This window comes from Populus euphratica, unplaced genomic scaffold (genome assembly GCF_000495115.2).
Source record: "Populus euphratica unplaced genomic scaffold, PopEup_1.0 scaffold10.1, whole genome shotgun sequence".
Classification (NCBI taxonomy): Eukaryota; Viridiplantae; Streptophyta; class Magnoliopsida; order Malpighiales; family Salicaceae; genus Populus; species Populus euphratica.
In genome coordinates, this window is record NW_011499856.1 from 1,481,007 (window position 1) to 1,507,326 (window position 26,320).

Consider the following 26,320-nt stretch of genomic DNA (forward strand, 5'->3'; position numbering starts at 1 on the left):
TCTTTATTTTATTTTTAACAGAGAAACTAATGTATTAAGGTTACAAGAGTGTTTAAGTAAAAATTGGTTTTGAATTTTAAGTCTTTAACCCTGAACTGATTTTCTGATCATTTTTCTAATAATAAAAAACTAGGTTAAAAAATGACATGTTATTTATTTTTTATTTTTTTTTAAATGAGTGAATGGTGTATCATCTAAGAATTTTAAAAAAATATAAATGGTCATATATGGGAGATTGGCCTGGCAAGCCCACTTCCATAGGTGCCTAGCTTTTTCTGTTTTTCTTTAAATTACATTTTAATTTCTTAAAAATTCATTAAGAAAATACATTGAATATATTATTTTGTTAAAATTTTAAATTAATTAAAAATAAATTTTAGATATTGTTCTATTAAATATCATTCAATTTTAACTATGTCTTCAAATAAAATTAAATAATCTTTTAACAATATTAACAAGTGTTTTTTTACAGCACATCATGATCACCTTTTTTTTTAAAAAAAAAAGAATTTCATTTGGTTGCCTTTTTGCATGTGCCTATTTTTTTAGATTATTGTTAAATAAAAAAATTAAAAAATAAAGTTATTTAATTCAATCTAATTTATGAGCTAAATTGTGGGTTTGGCAAGGTCGATCCAAGATGTCTTCATCTCAACATTGAAAAAAAAAAGATTTTGTTTTAAATTTTTTTAAATCAAATCGGTTTTTTACTCATCGTTTGTCACTTTAAATCAATCTCCTAGGGCTTAATTAGAAATACAAGTTAGGTTAGGAGATCTTAAAATTGATCTATTGAGTCAGTCTAATGACATTTTCAAAGAGTTCCTCTCGATAATGCGCGATTTTAGTATTATTTTTATGATGTTTAATTAAGTTTACTCAAAATTACTAAGGAATTTTTTTAATTGAAAATTATGTTTTAAATAATTATAGAATATTGTCTTAGACACATATATTTTTGTAAACAAACAACTCAAACTTGTTATGTAAAAAGAACCAGTGCACCTTCTTTTCTTTTTTTTTACCATGTTTAATATATGCATTAAATTTTAAGTTTATAAATAATTATTTTATTGCTAGAAAATACAATAACAATACATACATACATACACACACATATATATATATATAGACACACACATATATATATTGCAATGTAAAAGATCTTCTACTTTGCTTTGTAGTATTTAGCGAGGGTCAGGTAGCTCATTCCTTCTCTAATTCGTGCTATGTTTCAATTTCTTAATAGTAGGGATAATGCTATATATGTTTCAATAAGTAGACTATTGCAGCCTCTCATATAGTTGGTGGTGTCTTATCATTGATAATGGTTTGCATCATTTTGACATTTTCTATTTTAAACCCCGTAGGTTAAAAGAGAATTGATAAAATTTCAGGTAGATGTGGAGAGTTATTAGTCGTTAGTTGCAGAAAATGGTGATCCCTACACCAATTTCTGCTCACATTAACTTGACCCATCGAAGGAGAAAGAGTATTGTCATGCTTTCAACCTTGCACGCATGTTTTCTGTTCTGTCCATTTCTGCATACTCTGGTTGCTTTGTCTGCTTTTGCACGACTTGGGACCAAAGCAAGCAGGAAGCATCACTGTTAGAATCTGACCATTCTACCATCAGCACAAGCACTCTTTGCACGTGTTGACGGTTCTGAGACTGAGATATTATTACAATATGGAAGTCTGGTGAGACACTTATTGAGGTTTGTCGTATTTTAGCCATTAGTTTTTCACTGCTCACTGCTTTGTGTTGGGACTGTTTCGGTAACAAACGAGCCAAGGCTAGATCATTGGTTGCGTTTTTAACCTCAGAAACTGAACCTTAGGTTATTTGCTATCAGTGCGTGATGGCCTGTACCGCAGGTCAAATGACTAGGAATTTGAATAATTTATAAATCCATGTGAAATGAGGAACTATTTTTAAACATTAAGAATAATTTGGTATAGCATTTATAAACTAAGAAGTTGTTCAAGTTACAGGCCAGGCTACTATCCTTGGACACCCTTAAGTTCATTCAATATTTAGATTCTTTGATTGGTTTTTTTTTTTTTTGTGATTGTGGGCTTGCTTAGATTCCTAATTTCTCCAAAAACTGAAGTATCATTTGTGAGCAAAGTGCATTTTGGAATAAAAATAAAGAAAATAAAATGTCCAGTTCATCATTATGTAAATTAAGCTGAAAATAAAATGTCCAGTTCATCATTATGTAAATTAAGCTGAAAATAAAATGTCCAGTTCATCATTATGTAAATTAAGCTGAAAATAAAATGTCCAGTTCATCATTATGTAAATTAAGCTGAAAATAAAATGTCCAGTTCATCATTATGTAAATTAACCTATTTGATTTGTGACGTGATGGCCATATCATAATTAGCAATGAATTATTATGCACTGTTCAAAGCTAGGATGCGGTGTTTTTTCTGATGTGAGTCACTGTGCCTTTCCTGCACTAGACACTATTGTTCTACATGGTAATACTTAAATTCAATAGCTCCATTGCCCCCACTGTTTTGAATAGAACATTCAAGGGCAAAGTAGAAAAGAAAACAAGTGCTTCGCACTTGAGCTATAAATGCTTTCTTTCTTTCCTTTTCTCTCTGACACCATTCAAATGAATATAACTGTACTATAGATTGGTACAATCCACATGTGACAGCCAATACTTAGAAGCTATGTTCACTTCTCTGAGTTGACAAGACTACATCGAATGGATCCTACGAAATAGACAACGAAAATCATCACAAGTGTGGAATTCTCAATCGCTAATTTCTTCGGAGAATATCTCCCCTTGTTACGCTTTCTTCAATCTGCTTTGCTTCAAGCTACCATGCCTAATTAAGAGCTAACATATCTATTGTTTATCTGATCACTAATTATGCTTGATTAGCAGTTTATCTATAAATCATGTGCATCTATTGAGGTAAGGATGTGTAGAAAACGAGAGATACTAGGCTATCTCATCACTTGATGATGCAAGAAATATTCTAATAACCCAGAAAAGTGATTTAGAGATACTTGTAGAAGTAGACTCCAGAGATGATGGTGAGAAAATAACATGTGAAAAAAGATAATTTCTTATACATATAGAGACTTCAAAACTTGTTTTCCTAGAGAATTGAGATCATCAGATCATTTGGTATGAAACATTTCCTTGTACACAACAAGTCCAAGTGGCGGGATATGTAGTAAAATTAATCAACTAACTAATATCTAGGTAGCCTTTTTCTATTTTTTATATACATTTTGAAAGATAAAAATAAAAGACTGGAGAGCTTGGTTCCAAGTTCACAGCTAGCAATGGTGGATGATATGGTTGATAGCTCTTCAACTTCCCAGTGATGTTGCCAAGCTCCATAATTGACCGATCTTTGGCCTAGTCATGCCAGCAGAGAAGCATGACTACACATCTCCTAATAATATAGAGCCTTCCTTTCTGTTGTCTAAGGTACCCTCCAAGCCTTCTGCATGAAATCTTCTTCTTGGACTCTCCCATGGTTGCGCTGCTCATCATCTTCGTTTTGTTTTTTCAAGAAAGAAGAAGAACGAACTTGAGAACTAGTAGTGATGCTTGTAGTGTCCACTGTCTAGTGAGTGATGGCAAAGAAGAGCCAAGGGAGCACCTTATAAAGAGAGTGAAGCGCGGTCCATAACTCCCAAGAAGATGCAACTAGGCCCCCACACACGACCGAACTTTGATTCCTCTCTCTTCCTGCCACATCATTCCCTGCACCAACATTTATGTGAGCTATCAACAACCTAGACAAATGGTCGGCAATCTTGATTCCTTATCGATAAAAAAACAAGAGTAAAAATTGAACCGAAGTCTTCTTGATACTTGGGATGCTGCATTCCATGCGTGTTTTCTTGAACAATATTTCACATGGGGAAGAAACTATGATGTTATCCATTGTCTGCACCTTTGAATGCATGTTGCATATGGCCTATCGCCTGATATTATTGTTTATAAGACCATCATTTCGGCACCACACGCAATATTTTGGCATAAAAATTCGGTGCAAGGTATTTTTTTTTAAATGATTTTTACTTGTAATTATACTAAAGTAGTTTTGTTTTAAATTTTTTAATATTAACATATTAAAACTATCAAAAAATATTAAAATTAAAAATCAATTCAATATATATCAAAACATTGGTTTGTTTATCTAATGATTTACATTATTTGTATGTGAGTGAATATCGTGAATGTCTTCTATATATAAAGAGAGAGAAAGGAGCACACCCCCATATGTTTTGAAAATGTAATAGAAATTAAATTTGATCAATTTTCTAATTAATTATAATGATTAAAAATTTCAAAGATCAAGCATAAACAAAAATTATACTTTTTAAAACTATTTTTATGCAATTAGAATTAAATAAAAAAATAAGTAATATTGGTTTTTATGTAGAAATTCAAAAAAGACAATAAAATAAGGACAAAATAATGGGGCTCCCAAATTAATTATTTCCCAGATTTGATATTGTACTCCTAGTTTTTCCTGATTTATTATAAATAAATAAAACAGTCAAATTACATATATGATATTACTACGTAAATCAACCTCCAGTCGTGTATATTGCTAATTTTGGTATACATTTGAATATTAATAAATAATTGAAGTGTTCAACTCTATATAGTTCCATTTTTCAGTGGATGTTCCCAGTAAGTATAGTTTAGTTCATCAACAATGAATAAAAAAGGGGACAATTTAGGATTTGCAAGCTGGCTATGTCGTCAAGAATGCTCAAAACTCAAAAAAAATTGCCATGGAACGTGACTTCTTAAAGCCCAGCACAGAATTAACTCCTGATTAAATTAGTAGAACAAAGCATGATCCCACATGTGCTTGCCTCGTGCTCCTCCCGTATCGCTTTGCAGGAAGGTTTATTCTAATGGGTTCTGTACCTGGTCCCTATCACTCCATCAATCTTGAGGAATCTACACTCCATTGCTGTAAATTCCAAGCTTCAGAAGAAGGAATAAAGAATTGAGCCAGATGGCTTATAGCTACGCCAATCCCATTTATTAGTTGCTGACAATCTCTTTTCTAATAATCCATTAGGAGGTCCAATATATTTTGAACTATATTTAAAAAAAAAAAACTATAACTTTCTATCCCCTGATGAGTCCACCTAGTTTGTTTTAATCATTGTTATTAAGCCTAGTATGACCGGTTGACTTGAGATCAGACTAATTTCTCAATTTATGGTTGAATGTAAAAAAAAAATCAATTGAAATTGATTTAAATTAAATATAAAAAAATCAATTAAATTTTAATGCAAAAAAAATCAATTAAATTTGAATGTAAAAAAAAATCAATTAAAGTTAATTCTAGTTTAATATAAAAATTAATTGAAATTAATTCAGTTTATCTTGATTAATCTAATTAAAACTTTGATATCTTTTTTAAAAAATAATTATTAATCTGAGCCAACTCATGACATGATCTTTATATCAAGTTAATTTTTTAGTTGTGTTTAATAATTATATTAATATAATCTATATTAATTGAAGGTTTTTTGAATTTTAAAAACATACGTGTATCATTTTTCTCTAAATTAATTTTCAGATGTCGAATTATATTTTTCATAGGGAAGAAAAAAAAATTGAATTTGGATCATCCATGATTTCATATTATTATTATTATTATTCATATTAGTAAGGTAATATAAGAGATAAAAAGTTAAAGTTCCATCATAACCCCGTCAAAGATTGTGACTCTTCACCGCCGAAGGTTGTTACTTTTCATCATTATAAATATATCTGTTGACAATAACAAACAACATGACACAGGAAAATAATTCATTACTCTTTATATATATATATATATATATATTCATCAAGATGAGAAAGAGACTCTCGAGTCAACTCAAAGAAGAATTGTTTCTGGGAATAAGATACACTTAGCTAGACAGTAAATAACAAGAATAATTCATTACTCTTTAATGTGATTATTCTTAGAATAATAATATAAGTTATATATAATATGTTTATATTATTATTTTTCCAGCCACATGGATTAGATAGTAAACCGGTGATCATTTATATCCATATTGACATGTTTATAACTTTTTGTATACAGTATTTGAAAGTATCATATTGAAAGTGCGATATAAATTATATTTTATAAAAATTTAATATTTTTATTTAATATTTTTATATATATTTTAAAATTATTTTGATTTGATGTTTTTAAAAATAATTTTTAAAAAATAAAAAAAAAATTTAATATCTTTTATAAAAAACATTTTCAAAAACAACTATTATTATATAGAAACACATAAACACCGTTTAAACCATATATAATAACAGAAGTAATCCACTCGCATGCTATTAGAACCAGTTGAGGACTGTAGAACTTTTTTTAAAAACATTTTATCGAATCTTTAATCATCTAACACAGGGATTTCCTCTTCCCTAGATTCACTTTATGTCTAAGTTGGGTTTTAGGCCTCCATCATATGGTCAAATAAATCGATTAGCAATTAAACTAGCCAGTGCATGCTTTTGAAAAGTTTCTTTTCTCAGTAACTGGCAGGCAAATTTTGAGTAATTGGTCTGTCACTACTGTGCTTGATTTTCTTCTTCTTTTTCCGCTGACCAGTATCAAGCTACTATACTTGATAATTTCTATACTAATATGACCCACCAAAGAACACAATCATATAATAATAGCCAATTAATGGGAATATTATAGCTGGCCAAACCCTAGAAAATAAAATATCATAACCTTATCGAATGGATGTTGCGTACGTAGGTCCCTGTGGCCTCTTTGAACAAAATTTCCATGCCGAAAATGAGGTAGATAACTAGGAGACAGTGCTTGCTAAACTAATCTTGGATTCTAACACCATTATCAGAACAATGGACCAGGTTTTTGTCCCAACTGTTGTTTGCAATAGTTTTGTTTTTGCATAAAATTGTGAGTAAAATTACAAACATGTATTGTACATCGAATACATGCTTACACGTGATAATCTCGCGAGAGACGTGGTCCTTGCCTTTCATCTAGTAGACAACTTTGATTTTTATTGATTGTTCTTCTCATCTCACTAGGTCGAAGCTTCTGGTCGAGCACTTGCAGTTTTGCAATTACCTGAATCAACTACTTAATCAACATTTAATTAATAAATTATCGCATCTTTGTCTTGGCTAATTCAGAGAGTACGATCCGGACATCTCCATGTGTATTGTACAGTTCACTGGATTTAGTTGCTTATGATCATGTTTTGTTCTCGATAAATTCGAATTAGGGGCTGCTTTTTTATCTAATGAGCTTCTCTGCTTAATTAACCCCATTTGCCACTATGATCTTGTCTTTGTCTTGATTTATTCGAAGGTCATGTATGTCCTGTGATATTTCCAAGTTGTTCTGTTCATTGAATTGAGATAACTTGATCATATTTTATTGTTCATGGTGGATATTTAAGGGTTAGCATATTTTTGTTTATTTTTTTGTTTTAAATGTATTTTAAAATAATTTAAATTTTTATATTTCAAATTAATTTTTTTATATTTTCACGTCGTTGCTAATATAAAAAATATAATATTTTAATGAATATCCAAATAAAATATACTTTAAAAAATAATTATTATTACACTAAAAAAATCCTAATTATCTTACCATCGTTTGCAAGGTGGGTTAGCCCTTTAACATATCTTGAAATTGGCAAGCTGGGTATTAGCTAGCTGGATCATTAATGGTGAATTGGAGAAACACCTAGGTATGGGTTAAGGTATTCTTGAGACCATTTTGGCAATAATATGGAGGCTTAGTGCATTGGCTATTTGTATGTAATTAGCATGGCATTGGAAATAAGCTATAGTTATGGTAGCTAGTTAATTATTTCATGGAAATTTAGCCCTATATATGTATATACTAGTATTAAAATCTTGGATTATTCAACAGATCATAACCATTTAGCTAACCAAAATCAGGACTTTTCTCCTTTCGTTCTTCCCTTCATGCAATAGATGTTCAATCCACGAAAGGAGCTTATTATTGCACAAAAACCAGGCATGGAGGTATGTGTGCATGGGGGCAGGCGCAAGCCATGATACAAAAGGGAAGAGATATGAGATCCTGTATGTGGTAGGAGATATACAATGTTTCCCGCTTGAATCGTATATACAAATCACTAGGCATTAAACATTTATATTGTCTAACAACTAAAGTTTATTTTCTTACATTAGGGATTGTTTTATGGAAAATATTTTTCATTTGTTAGTGAGAAACAAATACTGAAATATAAATTAATATAAAAAACTTATAATTAATCAATTTTATCATAAATTTTTCACCATTACTATCATAATTACTACTAATACCACTATCATCTAACAACTAGTATCATTATTATTATTATTAGTATTATCATTATATCTACTACATATTATCATTACCTTCATAACAAACATCCTAATTTTTCTCATTTTATTACCATCATTAAAATATTATTTATTTTTTAAAAAAAAATTCTTAAAATTTTTTTCAATAGTTTTTCATCTTACAACTTAATATTTGACTTTTTTGTAGCCATCCTTTTTCAGAGTCTAGCAATAAAGAATGTAACAGGAGAAGGAATTCAAGTTTTATCTTTTTTTAAATAAAAAAAAAATATTGGCCGAGGAAAGCGAGACAGGGAACGATGTGTGATCATTATACTTGACCAAAATGCCATGCAAAATGGTGGCTCCCAATTTTGGCTTGTGGCTTCAACATCATAGCCCTAGACCATCCAACTGAGCCGATAAAGCTTCGAGTGGCCTGGGTTAATTGCTTTTGGACTGGCAGTGGTTCTTGCCACTGGATGGTTTTTTGGGCCGTGTGTACCACTGCCACTGGATGGTTTTTTGGGCCGTGTGTTATGGCTTTGTAATTTTGGGCTTATTTGCCCAATATTAATTTTCAAAGGCCCATAAATTAAAAAAATTACATACTATAAGGCCCACTCATACTCGAGTTTTTAAAATCACAACGACGTCGTTCATATTCACATATAAAAATTATGTACTGTATGTTTTTTTTTCTATCTGTCACTTACCATTTTTCACTTCTTTAACGGTTTGCAGTTCGGCGAAGCACCCTGCCATCAGAAAGCGGCGATGTCGTCAATGGCATCGAAGATCAAAGCCTACAGCGTCCCTGTCTTCCTATTTTCCCTCTCTGTCTTCTACCAGCTCGTCGTCCTTCCTCGATCCTTCCCTGCCTCTCATTACGACGGTATTGATTTACTTGTGTCCTCCTTGTATCTGTATACTATTAATTGCATTTCTGATTGTTTCTTTTGTAAACGAACGCAGTTTTGGGGATAAAGCGGTATAGTCCTGTTGAAGAAGTGAAAGAAGCATACGACAAGATGTCTTCTAAATGGTATTAATTCTTTCAATCCTATGAGTTATTTTTTTAGTTATTTTTTAAATTTAATTAGCATCAATCGTAATTAATTTCAGGAATTCAGAAGCGGGAATTCCTGCCACAAGTGATTTTATAAAGGTAATCTAATTTCTTGTTTTTTTCTCCTTTCAAGTTTTAATTCTGAAGTACTGTATCATTCTACTGGTTGGATGGTATCTGGAGGTAAAGTTGAGTTGAGGTGTTAGTATTACCACCCTTGAAAGGCTGGTTCCCCATGATTAGTGTTTGAAGCAGCGAAGAAAAGTTTTTAAATGTGTGGAGGAGTGAAATATGGGAAAACAATTGTGGAAATTGTGATCGCAAGTTTCGAGATGCACTTTGCATAAGTTTTCAAACTGTTTAGAAGTACTCATTCTCATGTGAGTTTCAGTACACTGCTTCAGATGTAATTCATATAATTAATAAACTGGAAGGTGTTCTTTGGTACATGTTAAGCTTTGAGAAGCAACGAGCCTGTTGAAAATCAAGTTTTTCAAGATTTCTCCACTAGTTGGCTACAGACTGATAATAAAAATGACATAATGTATAAGATCTCTTTATGCATGCCTTTTTAGATGACCAAAGCTCAATCAGGTTACTATAACTCTAGCTATTTTATCTCTTCTTCTTGTCTGATATGCTGATTCTGCAACTTTATTACTGGTATGTGACGGGTTATTGTTATGTTTTTTGGTTAATTGTTTTCTAATATGTGTTTATTTCAGATCCAATATGCTTATGAGCTGCTGACGAATCCTTTATGGAAAAGGGACTATGACATATTTGGCATTGATGAGCAAGCTGTGAGTAGTTAACTCTTGCACCATCGACTACTATGTCCAGTTTTTTTCCCCCTATATTCCCCGAACTACTTTGTCTGATCTAGATCATGAGTATTTTTTTGTAAGTGACTAGATTTTCCTGGCTGCAGCATATTATGGACAAGATTAACTTGCAATATGCTGGGAAAAGCATTTCAGGCATAGATCTTCCATTACTAGAAGCTACTACTTTTGGTTAGTCAATATGCTACTAATTTTTCTTATCAGAACTTCAATTCACTTTGTAAAAACTTTTCTTCTCGGTTTTGTTTTCTATTGTAACTAGATTGTTTCTATGTGTATGATTTTGACTCTTGGCTGATGAATGAATAATCTTCTCTTTCCTTCAGATCTTGGATTTCACACATTTAATGAGTTTACATCTCAAGAGTTTGCACCTATGCTTGATAGTTCTAAACCATGGCTGGTTCTGGTATGCTTGATTTCTAGAGCATTTTAATATACTGTTTCTGCTGATTAGTTTTTCCATGCAATGGGATGATATTGATGTCAAATTGATACCTTGTTCTGTAACTTGTAAGTAGAATTGATTTTCTAAAATGCGTATCATTTTCAAGTATTATTACTTTTCTAGATTTTGAAGACAGGAAACTAGCAACACATAGTATTTGGAATTTTATTTTTATTTACACTTATTTTCTCATTAAAAAAAAGGATTTCTACTTGATTCTTGATGTAGTGGGGAAAGAGGAAAGCAACACAAACAGAAGTATGGCTGAAATATCAATAAAATTAATTGGAACAATAAAAGAAGAAGAAGAAGATTGATATGGAGGGGGAGAGAGAGATGGTTCTTCCACATGTCCTTTGTAGGTGGTTTAGATTTTAATTAATATCAATTCTCGCCAAGTTTTTGTTAACAATATTGTGCGTGGAAATTTCCATTCAGGTATATTCACTTGGGAGCAAGAGATGTGCTCAATTCTTTTCTTCATGGATCGATATCAGTATGTGTTTCATTTGCTAAATTATCAAAGTTTTAGTTAAAATCTGGGTTGATCGGTCATTTTGTGTAATTGTATCTCTTATTATGCTCATTTATTTATATGTTTCTTCAAAAAGATTTATGTTTGTCGATAACCCGCTGAATTTTATGTCTTACATTTCTGATTTATCATTTGTACTTCGAACCTTTCTTATCTCCCTTCCTGAACTCTCATCTAGACTTGTAACCTTAGCTGTCTGGATTCTTGATTTACCTCTTCTGAAGTTTTATTCCTATTCTGGTCTTGTCATTCTGATTTTTTTCTCATTATCAATAATCGAACAGCTCAGTAACATGGATAAATTAGTTATTCATATGCCTCTCAGTCATGGAATCCAATTCCATGTCTCTCATTCATGGAATCCAAATGAAACACTAACTCATGTGGTAGTATCTTAAATAGTTGTTTAGAAGGCCATGGTAAAACCATTTGGACCTAGTTTGCTCCATGCAACTAAATAAGCTTTATACTTGGCCTCTTGATAAAAAGTCTAAAATATGTCATATATCACAGTGATACATTGTAAACAGGATATCATCACTTCTTTTGAAGTTTAACGTTTGTGGATCTGAGTGTCTAATTGAAGCAAAAACTGCTCAACAATTTTCGGACAAGTGAACTAGAAAAGTTTAGGTAGAACCGCATCTAAATGTTGGCTAGGTAAACCTCTTGTAGTAATAGTTATGAACCTTGTAGACCATCCCCATGTGGTGGTGAGGGGAGGGTACCAATTGGTAGAAAAAAACCATCAACCCCTTGGCATTATCCTATACTTGGAAGAAGAAGTAGAAAAAGGAATAAATATAGTGAAAATTTGATTCTTCATCATCGTGTTGGGTTATTTTTAAAAGTTTTAGCTGGTTGTAAATAGATAAAGAAACTAGGTTTGAGGTATCTCAGAAGTTTAAGACAACTTGTAAGTTTTTTTTTAAGAAAAATCTAATTCCATGTTGACTCTCATTGCAATCATTATCTTAAAAGACTTATGTTGCTTTTTACTTTTTCCTAATGATCCATCTCTTATCTATTTTCAATGTTTTTTAAGAGATCAATTTCAGTATGATTCACCATTTGCTATTTCATTTTTCTATCTGCTTTGACATTCAGCTGGTCTGTTGGATGGTGTTGCCGGTGTTGGTATTTTGGAACTTGGTGAGCTTCAACTTGCAATATCTCTTGCTGAGAGAAAGCCAACTGGAAAATTTTTCTTTCGGAATGGCGAGTGTTACTTTTAGTCATTATTCTACTCCTTTAATTGAACAAATGTAAAACAATGAACCAAAAAAAAAAAAAAACAATTCAATGGATGCAATGTAAAATGATTAGAAATGCTAGTTTATTCTTTGATATACAGATGGACTGGATTGGCAGACAGAAAATGAGTACAAGTCATTTGCTTCTACAGCTGAAATTTTAGTGACAGGAACCTGACATTTGATTTTTGGGGCATAATTGTAAATTAGCAATCTTTTTTGTATAAATTCTGCTCCTTCCCTGTCAGTGTTATATGTTGACATTGTTTGTTCCGTGCCAAAAGCTTCCTTGAAGGTGATTATGTTGTGTATTTCTCATGCTTCTGTAATAGGTTGATGCTTAGCATCTTGCTGAGTTGAAGAGCAACCTTGTTACTACCTTCCGAGCTAGACTTGTCTTTTATTCTCTCCCTTCCATGAAAGATGTCCTGTTTGACCAAGAATAGCTAATAAATTTTGTGCCAATCATTTTTTTATACCCAGATTTGTCCTAACAGATAATTAGTTGGAGAAAAAGTGTGGAACATAATTTTTAGTGAGGGAAGAAATAGGGGAGAGAATTAATATTTGACCTTTTGATAATGGACACATCTTTTGGATAGAACAAAAAGCAAAGGAGTATGCCCATTGTGGGATGGAGGGAGTAGTACTTAGATTGGTCATTAAAGTACTAGTCAGAAAAATTAAATGAATTAAGCCAATATTTCATTTTTTTTATTTCCAGATTTGTCCTAACAAATAATTAGTTGGAGAAAGGAATTTAATTTTTAGTGAGGGAAGAAATAGGGGAGAGAATTAATATTTGACTTTTTGATAATGGACACGTCTTTTGGATGGAACAAAAAGCAAAGGAGTATTCCCATTGTGGGATGGAGGGAGCAGTGCTTAGATTGGTCATTAAAGTACTGGTCAGAAGAATTAAATGAATTAAGTCAATATTTGATGCCAGAAAATTTATATTCTTGCATCTCTGAACTCATTTGATCCTTTATGCCAAGACACCTTTATTATTTGCATTTATGCTTGGTATTTTATTTATATATTGGCAATATCTTATTCTTGATTTGATGTGTGCCTCTCAAATTGCATGTACTTTTGCTGAATAACTTTAGCTTCAGCATAACTTGTTTCTTATTTTTAATTTGATGGAAATGCTTACAGGACTTCCTTCGCTTGTTGCTTTTCCATCGGGCTGCAAAGCATCAGCTTGTCTTGTTAGGTAGGTTGAAAATTAGAGATTGAATTAAAAAGTGAGAATATATATATATATATATAAAATCAAACTGCAAAGCAAGGAAAAGCAATTAAAAAATATGGTTCAGTGGAGGGAGAGAAATTTTAAATTTTGGAGTCAATTTTAGAACCTTTAAGACTCTGCATTTCATTTGATACGAGCAATATCAAAATCTCTTAAGGTGTTATACAGCTCCAAGTAATATTTAACTGACTTGACAATAGCATAGTACTAAAGTTGGTTTTCGTGCTAGGTTTGAGGGTGATCTCTCCACTGATGCAGTCACTGATTGGTTTGCAACAAAAGTTCTGGGTTTACCTCGCATTTTATACTATTCAAAGGAATCACTGGTAATTCAAGGCACTTGCTTATCATAATCATTTTTAATGACAAATTTGTTTTTCTTGCTTTCTATTATTTCGACTGAAGAAAGGTTTTTGCATGAGTCAAAGCATCATGTTGTAACATGAGAGAACCTGTGTGAAGAAAAAGTCATCAAAATGGACCACAACATTGCATTCTCAAGTATATTTGCGGGTCTTGTGTTGCACAAGCTATCTGTCACCATATGTCTTCTAGCTCTTTCTGCAGAGTTCTTTTAGACAACCTGCTGATTTTGAGTTGCTTAATTATTTTTCATTGTTACTAACCATATTGATACATAATGCTGAAATCACTCTTTATCACTATATTCTATGCAAGTAAAAGGCATTACTATGTTTCCTTTCTTGTTTCATATATATTATCTTTCTTTTGTCTCCTAGTCTCTTTACTGCTTGAATGATATGAAACTTCATTATAATACAGGGACAAAATTTTCTGGCAAAAAGTGGTCCCCACAAGGTAAATTCTTTTTCAAATTAATTTTATCATTCAATCTATTATTTACAATGTTATCATCTCGATTTTATATGATTCTTCTCTTCAACTTTGATTGGTGGTCAAGTTTGTGTTGAAATTAATGAGTTAACTAGTCATTTCTTGAGACATTGTGATAAAACTTGTCTGTAATTTGGACTTCAAATTTTGGAGAAATATTTTTGTTTTTTAACGCATCAGAGGATTTATTAATCTCTCAATTTCTGCTGCTTCTATGATAGATTGTCATGAAGGAAGAAGCTTGAAGTGATTTTTTACGTGCTTGCCTGTCATGATAATTTATGTTGCTAATGCTATATTTTTTTAACTCGGGCCTTACTCATGTTGTTTGGCTAATTTATGTTGCTAATTCTATATTCTAAAGAAATCCATTAACAATCTGGTCCCTTCATCAACTGCTGTTTATAATGATGTTTACATGTCTTACTTTAGTTGTTGCATAATAAAATTAAGACTAAATTAAAGGGAAGTAAATAAAAAGTTCACAAAAAAAAATGTTTTTATAAAATTAAATGAAGACATCATAAAGAACCAAAATTATGAATACCCCCCAACCCAATAATAATAAAAAAAAAACCTCTCTCAAATCACTTTCCTCTAGTTATCATCCTTCCTCTCTTTCTTCACCACAGCGACCATCCTCTTTCATCACCATCACTTCCCTATGCATTTTGTCATTACTGAGCTCTTTATTTCACATCCCAGCAGTTGGCCTTGCTATCTCTCTTGTCATTACCCTAGCCTCACAATCTCTCATCACATTGAACTCTATCCTTCATAACCACCAATTTCTTCAACCACCCAAAAGCCTTTGATCATGCACAACACACCTCTCACAATTATTGGCACAATAAATTATTGCTTAATTCAGATATTGCAGCCTTGTCCACTGGTTTTAGGTTCTTGTTGAAGAGGAAAAGAATGGGTATATATTCATGGGACTTTGAATGTTTTGAATGATTGCTTTTTTGGACCTTTTAATCAGAGAACAATGATTTTGATGGTTTTTGATGAGGTTTAAGGGCAGCTACTAGCTTGTGAAATATTTTATACATTACCTTTTCTAATAGGATAATATTAATTGAGGAAAGATAACACTTTTAATGACGGATATGGACAGATGCTCTTAATAGAAAAATAATAGATGGTCCACACTAAGAAATATCAAGAGTAAAGGGATGAAATGTATGATTATCTCCATGTTTGTACATTCTAATGGAAAAATAACACTTTTAATAGCGGATATGGACAGATGGTCTTAATAGAAAAAATATAGATGGTCCTCACTATGAAATATCAAAGAGTAAAGGGATGAAATATATGATTATCTCCATGTTTGTACATTCTCCTAACTTCTAAGTTCGTGATAAAATTTGTATCTTGGAATGAGTCAACTGTATGTCATCACTGAATTTGATAATGCCTGTATGGCAGTCATGTTAATTCATGCTAGAAACTCATTTATGTGAAGCGCTTGTTGATTTTGTAATGTTTTTTGTTGATAATATGAAGTACTATTGATTTGACGTTACTGATCTGAACTCAATATGCAAGCAATGAAATGTGAAATCAGATCTCAAGTAGATGTGTGATATCTGAATTGGATTCTCTTTTATAACATTTTACCTTTTGGAGTATCTTTTACTGTGTCATATTAATAATTGAAATTGATGTCATATTTTTTGTTGGATATTTCTTTGTGCTATTATTATGCTTCTACATTTTATTTTATTACTTTCATTGTCATGATGCAAGCTTTTTTCTCTATTGACCAAGGACGAACTTTGTGCAGTCAAAGTGAGTATGAACTATGTAGGAATTGTCCAAAAAATTAAGTTAACATAGTATGAATTCAATCTTAGTATGAATTATGTAGGGATGTAATTTTTCTGAGATTTTGATCTTTTTAGAGAAGTAAACATAATGGAATTAATTCCTGGTCATATGAACACAAGAGACTTCAAAAGCAACTATTTGGTTCAATTATCAACACCACCAACATGGGTTTTATCACACTGCAATAGATTAGAGAGATTTTTGGTACTTGTAAAAAGAGGTGCAGTGTTGTTGTGGAGTCAGAAGTTTCTACTCTCTCGAATCCATCACATTTTTTTCCACAGGTTTAGAATCTAGAATCTTCTCTGTTATTCGGTGCTTGCTTTTAATTCCACTTCATCCTCAAGTCTGTAAAAAAAATGCACATTTTGGCATGCATAAATAACATTTTATTGTTAGGATATTTGTCTCGTTGATGGTATCTACATAATTGGAGTGATACACTGTATATCATGTAACAAATGCATATGCAGTTCAATGCTTTGATGACAACGAGCATCATTCTTTCTCATTGCTTGACTGAGCTTTGCCAAACACAAACTCAATCACTCGTGATGTGAGGTAACCTTGGTCTTGATTCCTTTGAATACCTAGCTTTGGTGAAGGTGTGCAGCTAGCTCCTCCATCCCAAATTTTTATAGCAAAAGAGGGAAAAGAAAAGGAAACAGAAAAAAGATAAAAATACAAACCAATTCTATGGCTATATGTTAGTAACTTTGAGTTTGATTTGTAATTTTAATATCCATTATTGGATGTGTGTATAGCTTTGATGGTAACTTTGTAATTGTACTGATGGTTTTGTGCATGTACATTTTAGGTTAAGGTCATTTTCTTCTCAAAAACAGGAGCGCGCGCTACTCCATTTGTACGCCAGACTGCTAAAAGTTATTGGGCTTATACCTCTTTTGCTTTTGTGTTATGGCGGGAGGAGGATTTCTCTGTATGGTGGAATGCGTATGTGGACTACTTCTTTCCCAAACACTGTCCTGTTGTTTGTTTGGCCATGGAGCCTGCAATTGTGCATTCAATTTCAGTAACTTGCATAGTCTTTTGCAAATTGAACTAGTACCTTCTTTTAACAAATACCACCTGTGCATCTATGATTGTTTAATCTGGAAAAACACTTTATTGTTCGCTAATTTCTGGCATAACATGCACATTGATGGATTCATATTCACGGGTAACAGATTTGAGGTGGAATCTGCCCCTGCTATTGTTTTTGTGAAGGACCCGGGGGTGAAACCTGTTGTTGTCCATGGTATGTCTTTCTTTGATTTTCGTACTTGGTTTTGATTCCTACAGAACGTTGCAATGTGGTTTCTATGCTTCTTTCAGCTAACTTGGCATTGTATGTTGTGTTGCAGGAATGGTCAATAATTCAGAGTTTTTAGATCTTGTCGAAAAAAATAAACAACAAGGTATTTTTCATTATTTTTTTATTACTAGTTGTTTTAAACTTTCAGAATAAACCGTTGGTGTTTTGAGTCAATGAGTTGTCATCGCTAACATTACCATTGGATTTTATAAATTTTTTAAATAATTTGTTGGCTCATTGATTTTCTCTTATTGCCAGCATTTATCTTCTCATATTAGAAAATATTTTTGGTTTTCAAATTGTAATATTTTCTATGTATTCTTTGCTGGTGAAATCATCATGTTCTGTATGATTGGTTTTTGCTTCCATTATTAAATATTAAATATTAAATTCACATGACTGCTCTGTACACAAGTAAAGGTTGAAAAATTGTCAAATTTATGAGCTTTATAACTATGATGATATGACTTATAGTCTCTTTGAGATGCACTCGCCTGCTTAAACTCATCAAGCCTTGAAAACTAATCATTAAAATTTTAGATGCAAGGTTCTCTTATGAGTATGTGCATGAGAGGAGATAATGTGACATGCAAGTAATGAAACAGAAATAAAGAGAGCTGGAGGATTAGGCAATACTTGGGCAACATCAAACTTCGTTGCCAGTGAGAATGTCAAGTGATGTTGGGGACAGTGGAGAACTAAGTGAATGGATGCAGTAGTGGAGTGGTACTTTGATCTCATATGCATTTCAGAATGGAGATAAAAATGAAATTTGTCAGTTCTCCCAAGAGTATTGTTTTTCCTTTCCAGTGGAAATTTGGGCTTGTTAAAATCCTAATCGTATTGATAAAGTAATTTGATAATGCAATTTACATACTTGGTATCTTCATTGTTCAAGTTATCTTGAGTCTTGAAAGGAAGAATGAAGCAACATTATAATTTTGCATAATTTCAAGCTTTCCGTGAGATGTTGAAACTCTCATATAATATCAGTAATGCTATTTAAACACAACTTGGTATTGAAGCAATATTTTATATTCAGAGAAGTTAAAGTAATTTCCATGTGCAATTTCAGAACTTCCTCAACTAAGAAGTGCAACATCAATGGAACTTGGCTGTGATGCCCGAGGCCATTCTCGTGCTGGAAATGATACCATATCATGGTATTGTGTTATTCTAGCAGGAAGGCTGGGCCCAGAACTTAACAAGATGCGTGAAGTAAGCATTTTTTAACTTTTTTGTGTTCAAGTTGTAATTGTTTTCTGAAAACTTATTCTACACATTATTCTTTTAATCAACTGGAAGTAGGACTAAAAATCAATGTAGCTATAAAAGGATTGTAAAGCTTTTAACTGCCATCCTACAATTCAGATGATATCTGTTATAGATTTTCATATCTATTCTTCCATTTGTCTCCAATTTTGTTTATATTATTAAATATTTAATAACATTTTAATCAATCCTTAGTCCGTGACCTCTTTTCTTTTTCAGCTCTGTAATGTATTTATTTTTAAATTGAAGAGCAGACACAATTAATTAAGAACTAGTTTTGCAATATTTGGATTTTTTTATCTCAATGGGTTGGGTGAGGGAGCAAAAAGAATGATAAAATGTGCTTTTTATATTTGCTTTGTTTCAAATACTCATTTTTTGTCTAATATTCTAGTATGAAAAATATTTCCTTCATTGGAAATGCTGCCAGTTTTTCTGGAATTTAAGTGAATAAAATAAGTTCATAGATTATGCGCAGGATACAAGAACAATTATCAATAGATACTGAATCAAGTGAAGCTGGTAAAGAGCAACCATTAGCATTGACTGGTGCATTTAAAGGCAAACGATTGACTTTTACTTGGCTTGACGGCGAAGCCCAAGAAGTGAGTTCTGTTACATAATCTTCTTTTGCCATATATGCTGTTGATTTTGCACTTAGTTCAGTTGAACACAGACACAAAGTGGTAAGCAAATGAAAGCAGTTCTGTGTAGATAATTTTTTCTTAAAGCAAATGCATTAGTCATTAAATCTTGTGATTTTAATACCTAGATCCTATGGAATATTTTCTGTGATAATTCTGCCCTATTTACTTGCAGCCCATCTGGGCCATAGTGTATATGTTATTAGGTGGGGATTTTATATAGAGCAATGAAGAAATTGACATTAATGTTTTAAAGGAAAAGTAGAATTATCTGTTAGCTTATCTACTGAGAAATTTTTTACCTCAAATTTATGTTCCCTGGACCTGTATAGATACCTCCATTTATGTATGTTGTTTTAGTATTAAGACTATTATGAGGTAGGAAAAGTCTTGGGTGGAGTCTTGTCGTGACCAGTTCGAGGCTTCTATGTCTCTCCCAGACCATGCTATGCAGCTTAAGAAAAACCTAATCTACTACTTTCCCATCATCCATGAGAACAACACCCTGATAGGACTTATGACCTTTCTCATGAAAAAGGGAAAGAGACTACATTTTTGCATGCAAGTTAGGTCAACTGGCAAGTTATGGCTCCTTGTTGTGGTGTTACAACTTGTAATGATGCATTCTTTGTTTTATCTTTGGAGATGCAATGTTCAAATATAGATGTAGTACAACTGGCTCAAGCGGCGCCCTTTTATAGAAATTATTCTGCCCTGTAAAAGTAATCTAGCTGTCCTCTCATGGAAATTATTCTTCCCTATAAAAATAATCTTACCCTCCATATCATTTACATATATTGTTGATCAAAGATTCACATAATTGTATAAATATTGATAGTCGCTTACCACTCAAACAACAAATGAATATTTTCATTATTCTTGGGCTCAAAGTCACTAACAGTTCTGATTTTCATCCAGAAATACTGTTCCTACTACCTTCATTCAGAAACCAGCTATGATACATGTGGACCAAGGAGGGATTTGATTGATGTACCTAAGTTATTTATTGTGCGCTATAAAAGGAATGCTTCTGAGGATGATATCAAGGTTAATACAAAGCCAAAGAATATATTTAATGTATTTGATGATGAGGACGTGGATCCTGCATCACAACTTGTTGCCAGATACAATGGCTCAGATGAAATTTCACAGGTATAGCCCTTCTCTAAGGATTTGTTGGCTACTTTCATTACTTCTTTAGTGCAATATTTTGATCTTTGCAAAAACCCTCAGTTTAGAATTTAAGACCATGTATTTGCTCCAAGAGTTCTTTGCACGTGTTTCTAATTTGGTCCTTTGCATTCAAATTGTGTCGACGGTGAGTCAGGCTTTTTTTAATTTTTTTTAAGGTAAAAAATATACTTGTAAAGAATTTATATTCAAAAAGAGCATCAAAATATTATATTGTATCTATAAAACCCCAAATAAAATTTTGGTATTGTACCATTCCTCTTTTCAATTTCTTTCCCTATAATCCTCTCTGATCCCCTGCCACTTCTCTATCTTCAACTTTTAAAAATCCTTATAAATTGTTATGTCACAAGTTTCTTTGTAAACTTGCATCAGTTTTCTTGGAAATGAAGAAATCAGCCTTGAGTTCCACCTCAGAATGAAAACAATTCTTATTATGTTAGTTTTCACACCATCCCTTGGTTTGGTCCAATATTTTATATTCCTGAAATCCACTTCTGCAATTGCACTTGTGGGTATCGAGAAGTGGATAATGCAAAGTTATACGAAAGATATCTAGTAGTATCCTGTGAACGTGTGCCCCTGGAATAATCTTCTGGTCCCATAATGATAAAGTCTCCATATTCTTTTTAGATTTGATGAGTATATGAAGTCTTTTATCTTGGCTCCAGATGGGTTAACTCTGTGTGTGTGTGTTGGGGGGGGTATCATTTCTGTCTATTTTATAGGGGAAGGTTTCAAATGGCAGGCAATTATTGCGTAGACTAATCTTTTCAATTTTTTTCTGTGTTTTATTTATTTATTTTGGTACAGATCATGCTATGGATGTCTGAAATAATCAGGGATGGTGACACCAGGAATCTGCCCTTCTATGTAAGCCACATAATTTTTGGCCTTGGCCAACGACTGTAAAGCAGCCTTATTTGTGACATTCACTTAAAAGCAGGGATCTCCATTATGAAATGTAGCTCTAAATTGCATATCTAGTGTGATATACAGTGGTGTAGTGGTATGGAATAGACTAGTGCATTTCAACTTTTGCTGGTAAAGTTAATCTGGCACTGCAGAGAAACCAGACCCCTTTTAACTTTAGCTTGATCCTACAGTGGGATCGAGCACTTCACGAAGGGGTGTGAGTGACCCCTTGACTTATTATTATATATGTGCAACCCATGTTTCATGAAGCCTCTACATGGTTTAGTGGGGATACTTGGATGTGAAAACGTTCTTTTGGAACAGTAGTAGCCGCTTCTCTTTAAAACATTCAATTCAATTGCTCACACATTTATCCATTTGCAATGCAGAGATCAAAAACTCCTGCTCTTGTTCCTGAGGATTCAGAGCCTATCTGGTCAAGAGGTGCCCAAAGCATCTTTTCCAAAAGCATAGGTATCAAGCAGAGGATCAACAACAATATTAGCAGAATTTACGATTATCTAGGGGATCCAAGAATCGGCCCAATATTACTTTTGGGAGCCTTGATGTCGTTCGGTACCATATGGTTGATTAGGAGCCAATCAACTCATCCTACTCAAGCAAGTCAGCTAAGCCAGTCAAATGCGAAGGTAAGTGATGACACAAAAAGTGTCTGCATGTGAATGCTAGTCAGCTTGTGTTTGTATATGTTTTCCATGACATATGCAATTGCAAGTAGGTGCATGAATGGTTAGGTATGGGTGGGTCCAAGATGGGTAAGGTTACTCTTAATTTCTCACCTCTTTGGTCCCGTTCATTTTTTAAATGGTACCTATGTCCCTAGCTCCGCTCATTAATATTCCTTTCCATTGTCATCTCTCACCAATCAACCTAACGTTACAATAATCCATAATTTCATATAAAAAAAATCCCTTAAAAACTTTAATTGACTACAATGACCTTATTGCTGATATCTCGATTTTTGTATTACTTACGCCATAATAGTTGGTATTATATGGGCAAAGCATAAGTATCTAGTTTTTGCTCCTGCATGCATATGCTTTATAAAATGCTAATAAAAGATATGGAAGTTAGGGTGAAAGTTCCCAGCTTCAATATTCTATATGGATTGGTATTTTTCACTTCAATGTAGTACACTTTTTTTTTTTATCTTGGCATGTTTATTTCACGTATAATACTTGTATGCAATAATTCAAACAGCTTAAATATTTGTTAAAAGTTTTCATAGAAACTTAAAACAGCTCACTTCACCCAAAAATCTAACATGGATTATTACTCTATTAGACTAGCTTTTGATCTCCACTCTTTTCAACCCTAAGATGATTAAAAGATAAATAATTGAGAAAAATAATACTATTGACTGCATGTTACAATATATAATGTCAGGTTACTCCTTTATAGATATATGAATTTTTATTAAAAAGTACCAATAATTCTGTCACCTTTAAAAGTTGGTTTCACCTAAGATAAACAATTCATTATACAAGTCTAAAGTAAAACTACAATTAAATAATTGATCTAGATGCTATCCTGTTCTATTTGTTGTGTTGTCCTTTTATATGCAATGATTGTAGTTTAAGAGAAAGAAAAGACACCACCCAAAACTGATTTCGTGGGTCTTACAAAAATTAATTTTGCACATGATGACGCACCCCCCTCCACCCCACCCCACCCCACGAGCGTATCTCATTTAGAAGCAACTTGTGTCTCAAATTAAATATCATTGGTTATTGGTTAGGGAATGTTGTGATTAATAGCCGCAGTCCTCTTTTTATTTAGTTTGTTTGTTTGTTTGTTTTTTAAGAATTCTATGGTTTGGATGATATTATTCTCTATTTCTTTTTAACAATTTTTTTTTGCTTGTTCAATTCATTTATATGGTTTTACTTTAAAAAACTTAAAGTTATGAAATGATAATTTGAATTTGGTGGAAGGAGGAAACAATCGGTCTATTTGATTACCAAGCAACCATAATATGCTGGTTTATCCTATAAATCATGATAAAAGTTCAAGATACTCTTTTTTATTGGTTTGATTTTTTCATAGATTCATTATTTCGCACATGTAGAGAACAGAGAAATATTGAAAAGTTGGGAATAGGGTATTTTTGTGAAGATAAGAAGTATATCTTCTTAGTATAGAAACAAGAAAAAAGAGTGTTGATAAATAGAAAAACCTTTCATAACATTAGAAACTCATGAAACTTGAGTAATCCACTGTTGTAAAACTGAAAATGGCTTCGCTGAAGATAATTATTGTTAAAGCAGCAGAATATCGATTAAATGCAAGTTTTATTAAAGTTAAAGAGGACGTTAAATAATTCAATTCATATATTCCTATGTTGGGGATGTAACATTTCAATCTCCCTAGCCACAGAAGGTATGATGACTTTTTATTGTTATAGAATTATATTGATTTTATTTTATTTTCATTGAATTGAATTGCTATATTATATTTTTAATTTAAAAGATTTCATTTAAAAAGAACTAATCGGTATAATTATGAAGCATGTGCCATTCAATTTGTATAAAGGTTGTCTATGATCATCCCTTTGACCTAAATTTAAACTTAATTGACCACCCTGACCCTGTTCATTGAAGTTTTGTTAAATATTTACCAGCTTGCTTTAAATAATTTTTCATTTAACTACTGCCACCACCGAACATTTACCACTATCATTATTACTAACATTTCAATCACTTGCCTGACTATCAACACTCCTACCTTAAGAATTATGATGCACCAAAATGCCACCACTGCCCCTCAACCTCCTACCACAATGCCACCACCACATTATCATACTACTATCATCACCTATAGCATAACCACCAAATTACCACCTCCACTGTGACTTCCATTTTTTCTTCCATTATCACTGCCTCCATCAATACATTTTGCAATACTTGAGTTTGTAACTACTTGAGTAACCATTGACATCACCCACTTCTCAAACATAGTCAAAGATTGTCAAAGCTGGACTAATTGGTTGAAATTATGTTTGGTCAAATTGGATACATGAGTGCAACTATTGATAGAAAATCTCAGGCTGTGTTTACTTTCAGAAAATTGTGTTTTTGTTTCCATCTCTAGTTTTCTTATATACTCTAAATTTGATATTTTTTTTTTTTCATGGAAGATTAAGGAAACATATTCACTAAATACAAATCTTCCAAATTTGAAAACAAGGGCCTTGTTTGGCTTAAATTGAAAATATTAAAAGGAATGATCATAAAATATTAGGTGAACCAAACAAGGTGTTTTTTTATATAATAGAGAATTTTAAAAACAACCATTTTGTTGTTTTTCAACTTTCTAAAAGAATTATTAAAAAAAAAAACAAAAACACATTTTTCTAACAACATATTTTCCAGTTAGTGTATGCTTCTATTTCTTAGATAATTTTTATGAAAAATTGAAAACATTTACACGAGTGCAAACTTAATATTGCAAATGGTAAGGGGGGTTAATCGGCAAGAAAACCCATCTAAACCTTATAATTGTGTTACTATAACATGACCATTTATATACCATTATATTGTAGGTGACCCATTTGTAAAACATTATTGTATATTATTGCCTATCCATTTGTGACATGCACCAATTTACCCTACATTGTTTAGATCTGGATGACTTAACTATGCGCACCGAGAAATAGGATGAAATGAAATGTCTTTTTTGTTTGTATCATGCCATAGAATACACAGAATATGATACTTATCTCCAGCAATTTTTGGTAGCACTGGCAAAAGTTATGCTTGTTAATCCTAGCAAAGTTGCAAACAATATTCATTCTTTGTATAATTGTTAATCCTTTGAATCTTATTTCGAAATAGATCTCAAACTGTTTTCTTTGTTGTAATTCTTTGTCTTATTCTTGATTTATCCTTTCAACTATCCATTTAGTTGCTTCAACTCTATGTGATGCATATGTTATTGCTGTTTGCTTATATTTCACCTTTGTATCTTGCCTTTTGATTCTAATGTCCAATCTTTCTGTCTAAAACACTTTGAGAAAATCCTTGATGTGTATGTCTCTAGGATGAAACTAGAGCGAGGCGGAGAGACAGAGAAAAACCCACAGCAAAGAAAGATCGACCTCCTTCCATAACTGATAGTGAACCAAAAGGTGCTTACCAGATGCCACTGTCAGACTCTGAATCTGAGTAGCAAGCACAGCAATAGAGAAAGGAAGTACCACAGGTTGTTTTTTTTTTTTTTTTAGCTGAAATCACAAGTAGCTGTTTAAAAATTTCCTAATCAGAACTACCTCTCCCCACAACATAGCATCAATATAAACAGGGTGTTTGAGTAGGGATCTTGATGTGAGAGAGAAGAGGACAACTCTTGATTTGCTTAATAATATCTCTTTTTTCTTTTACCATTGGAACCCTCTCTCTGTGTATGAAGCTTTTGGATCCATTTTGGTAGGTTTGATTCTAGCAATAAACTAGGTAAAAGCCATGAAAGTGGAAACTGAATTTTTGTTTTTTATTTATGCATTTACTTTTTTAGGTCTTT

At 32.3% G+C, this 26,320-nt stretch overlaps 2 protein-coding genes across 3 annotated transcripts; one reads left to right on the forward strand and one right to left on the reverse strand.

Moving 5' to 3' along the window:
- Nucleotides 1-3,055: 3,055 nt before the first annotated feature.
- On the reverse strand, nucleotides 3,056-3,619 carry LOC105123349 (uncharacterized). The gene has a single exon (XM_011022900.1). It carries the CDS (start codon nucleotides 3,525-3,527, stop codon nucleotides 3,390-3,392), a length of 138 nt encoding a protein of 45 aa, XP_011021202.1. The 5' UTR covers nucleotides 3,528-3,619; the 3' UTR covers nucleotides 3,056-3,389.
- Nucleotides 3,620-9,021: 5,402 nt separating this feature from the next.
- Nucleotides 9,022-26,291, forward strand: LOC105123350 (DNAJ heat shock N-terminal domain-containing protein). Of its 2 annotated transcripts, XM_011022901.1 has the most exons (20): nucleotides 9,022-9,240; nucleotides 9,321-9,390; nucleotides 9,471-9,513; nucleotides 10,140-10,217; nucleotides 10,346-10,430; nucleotides 10,586-10,668; nucleotides 11,146-11,203; nucleotides 12,350-12,460; nucleotides 13,657-13,714; nucleotides 13,983-14,079; nucleotides 14,537-14,572; nucleotides 17,262-17,398; nucleotides 17,632-17,702; nucleotides 17,809-17,862; nucleotides 18,835-18,977; nucleotides 19,499-19,636; nucleotides 20,594-20,827; nucleotides 21,680-21,739; nucleotides 22,171-22,431; nucleotides 25,841-26,291. In XM_011022901.1, exons 1-20 carry the CDS (start codon nucleotides 9,123-9,125, stop codon nucleotides 25,967-25,969), a joined length of 2,064 nt encoding a protein of 687 aa, XP_011021203.1. In that variant the 5' UTR covers nucleotides 9,022-9,122; the 3' UTR covers nucleotides 25,970-26,291. The 2 variants fall into 2 exon arrangements, with proteins under 2 accessions (XP_011021203.1, XP_011021204.1); XM_011022902.1 differs by lacking the exons at nucleotides 9,022-9,240; nucleotides 9,471-9,513 and having other exon boundaries at nucleotides 9,332-9,390.
- Nucleotides 26,292-26,320: the final 29 nt, after the last annotated feature.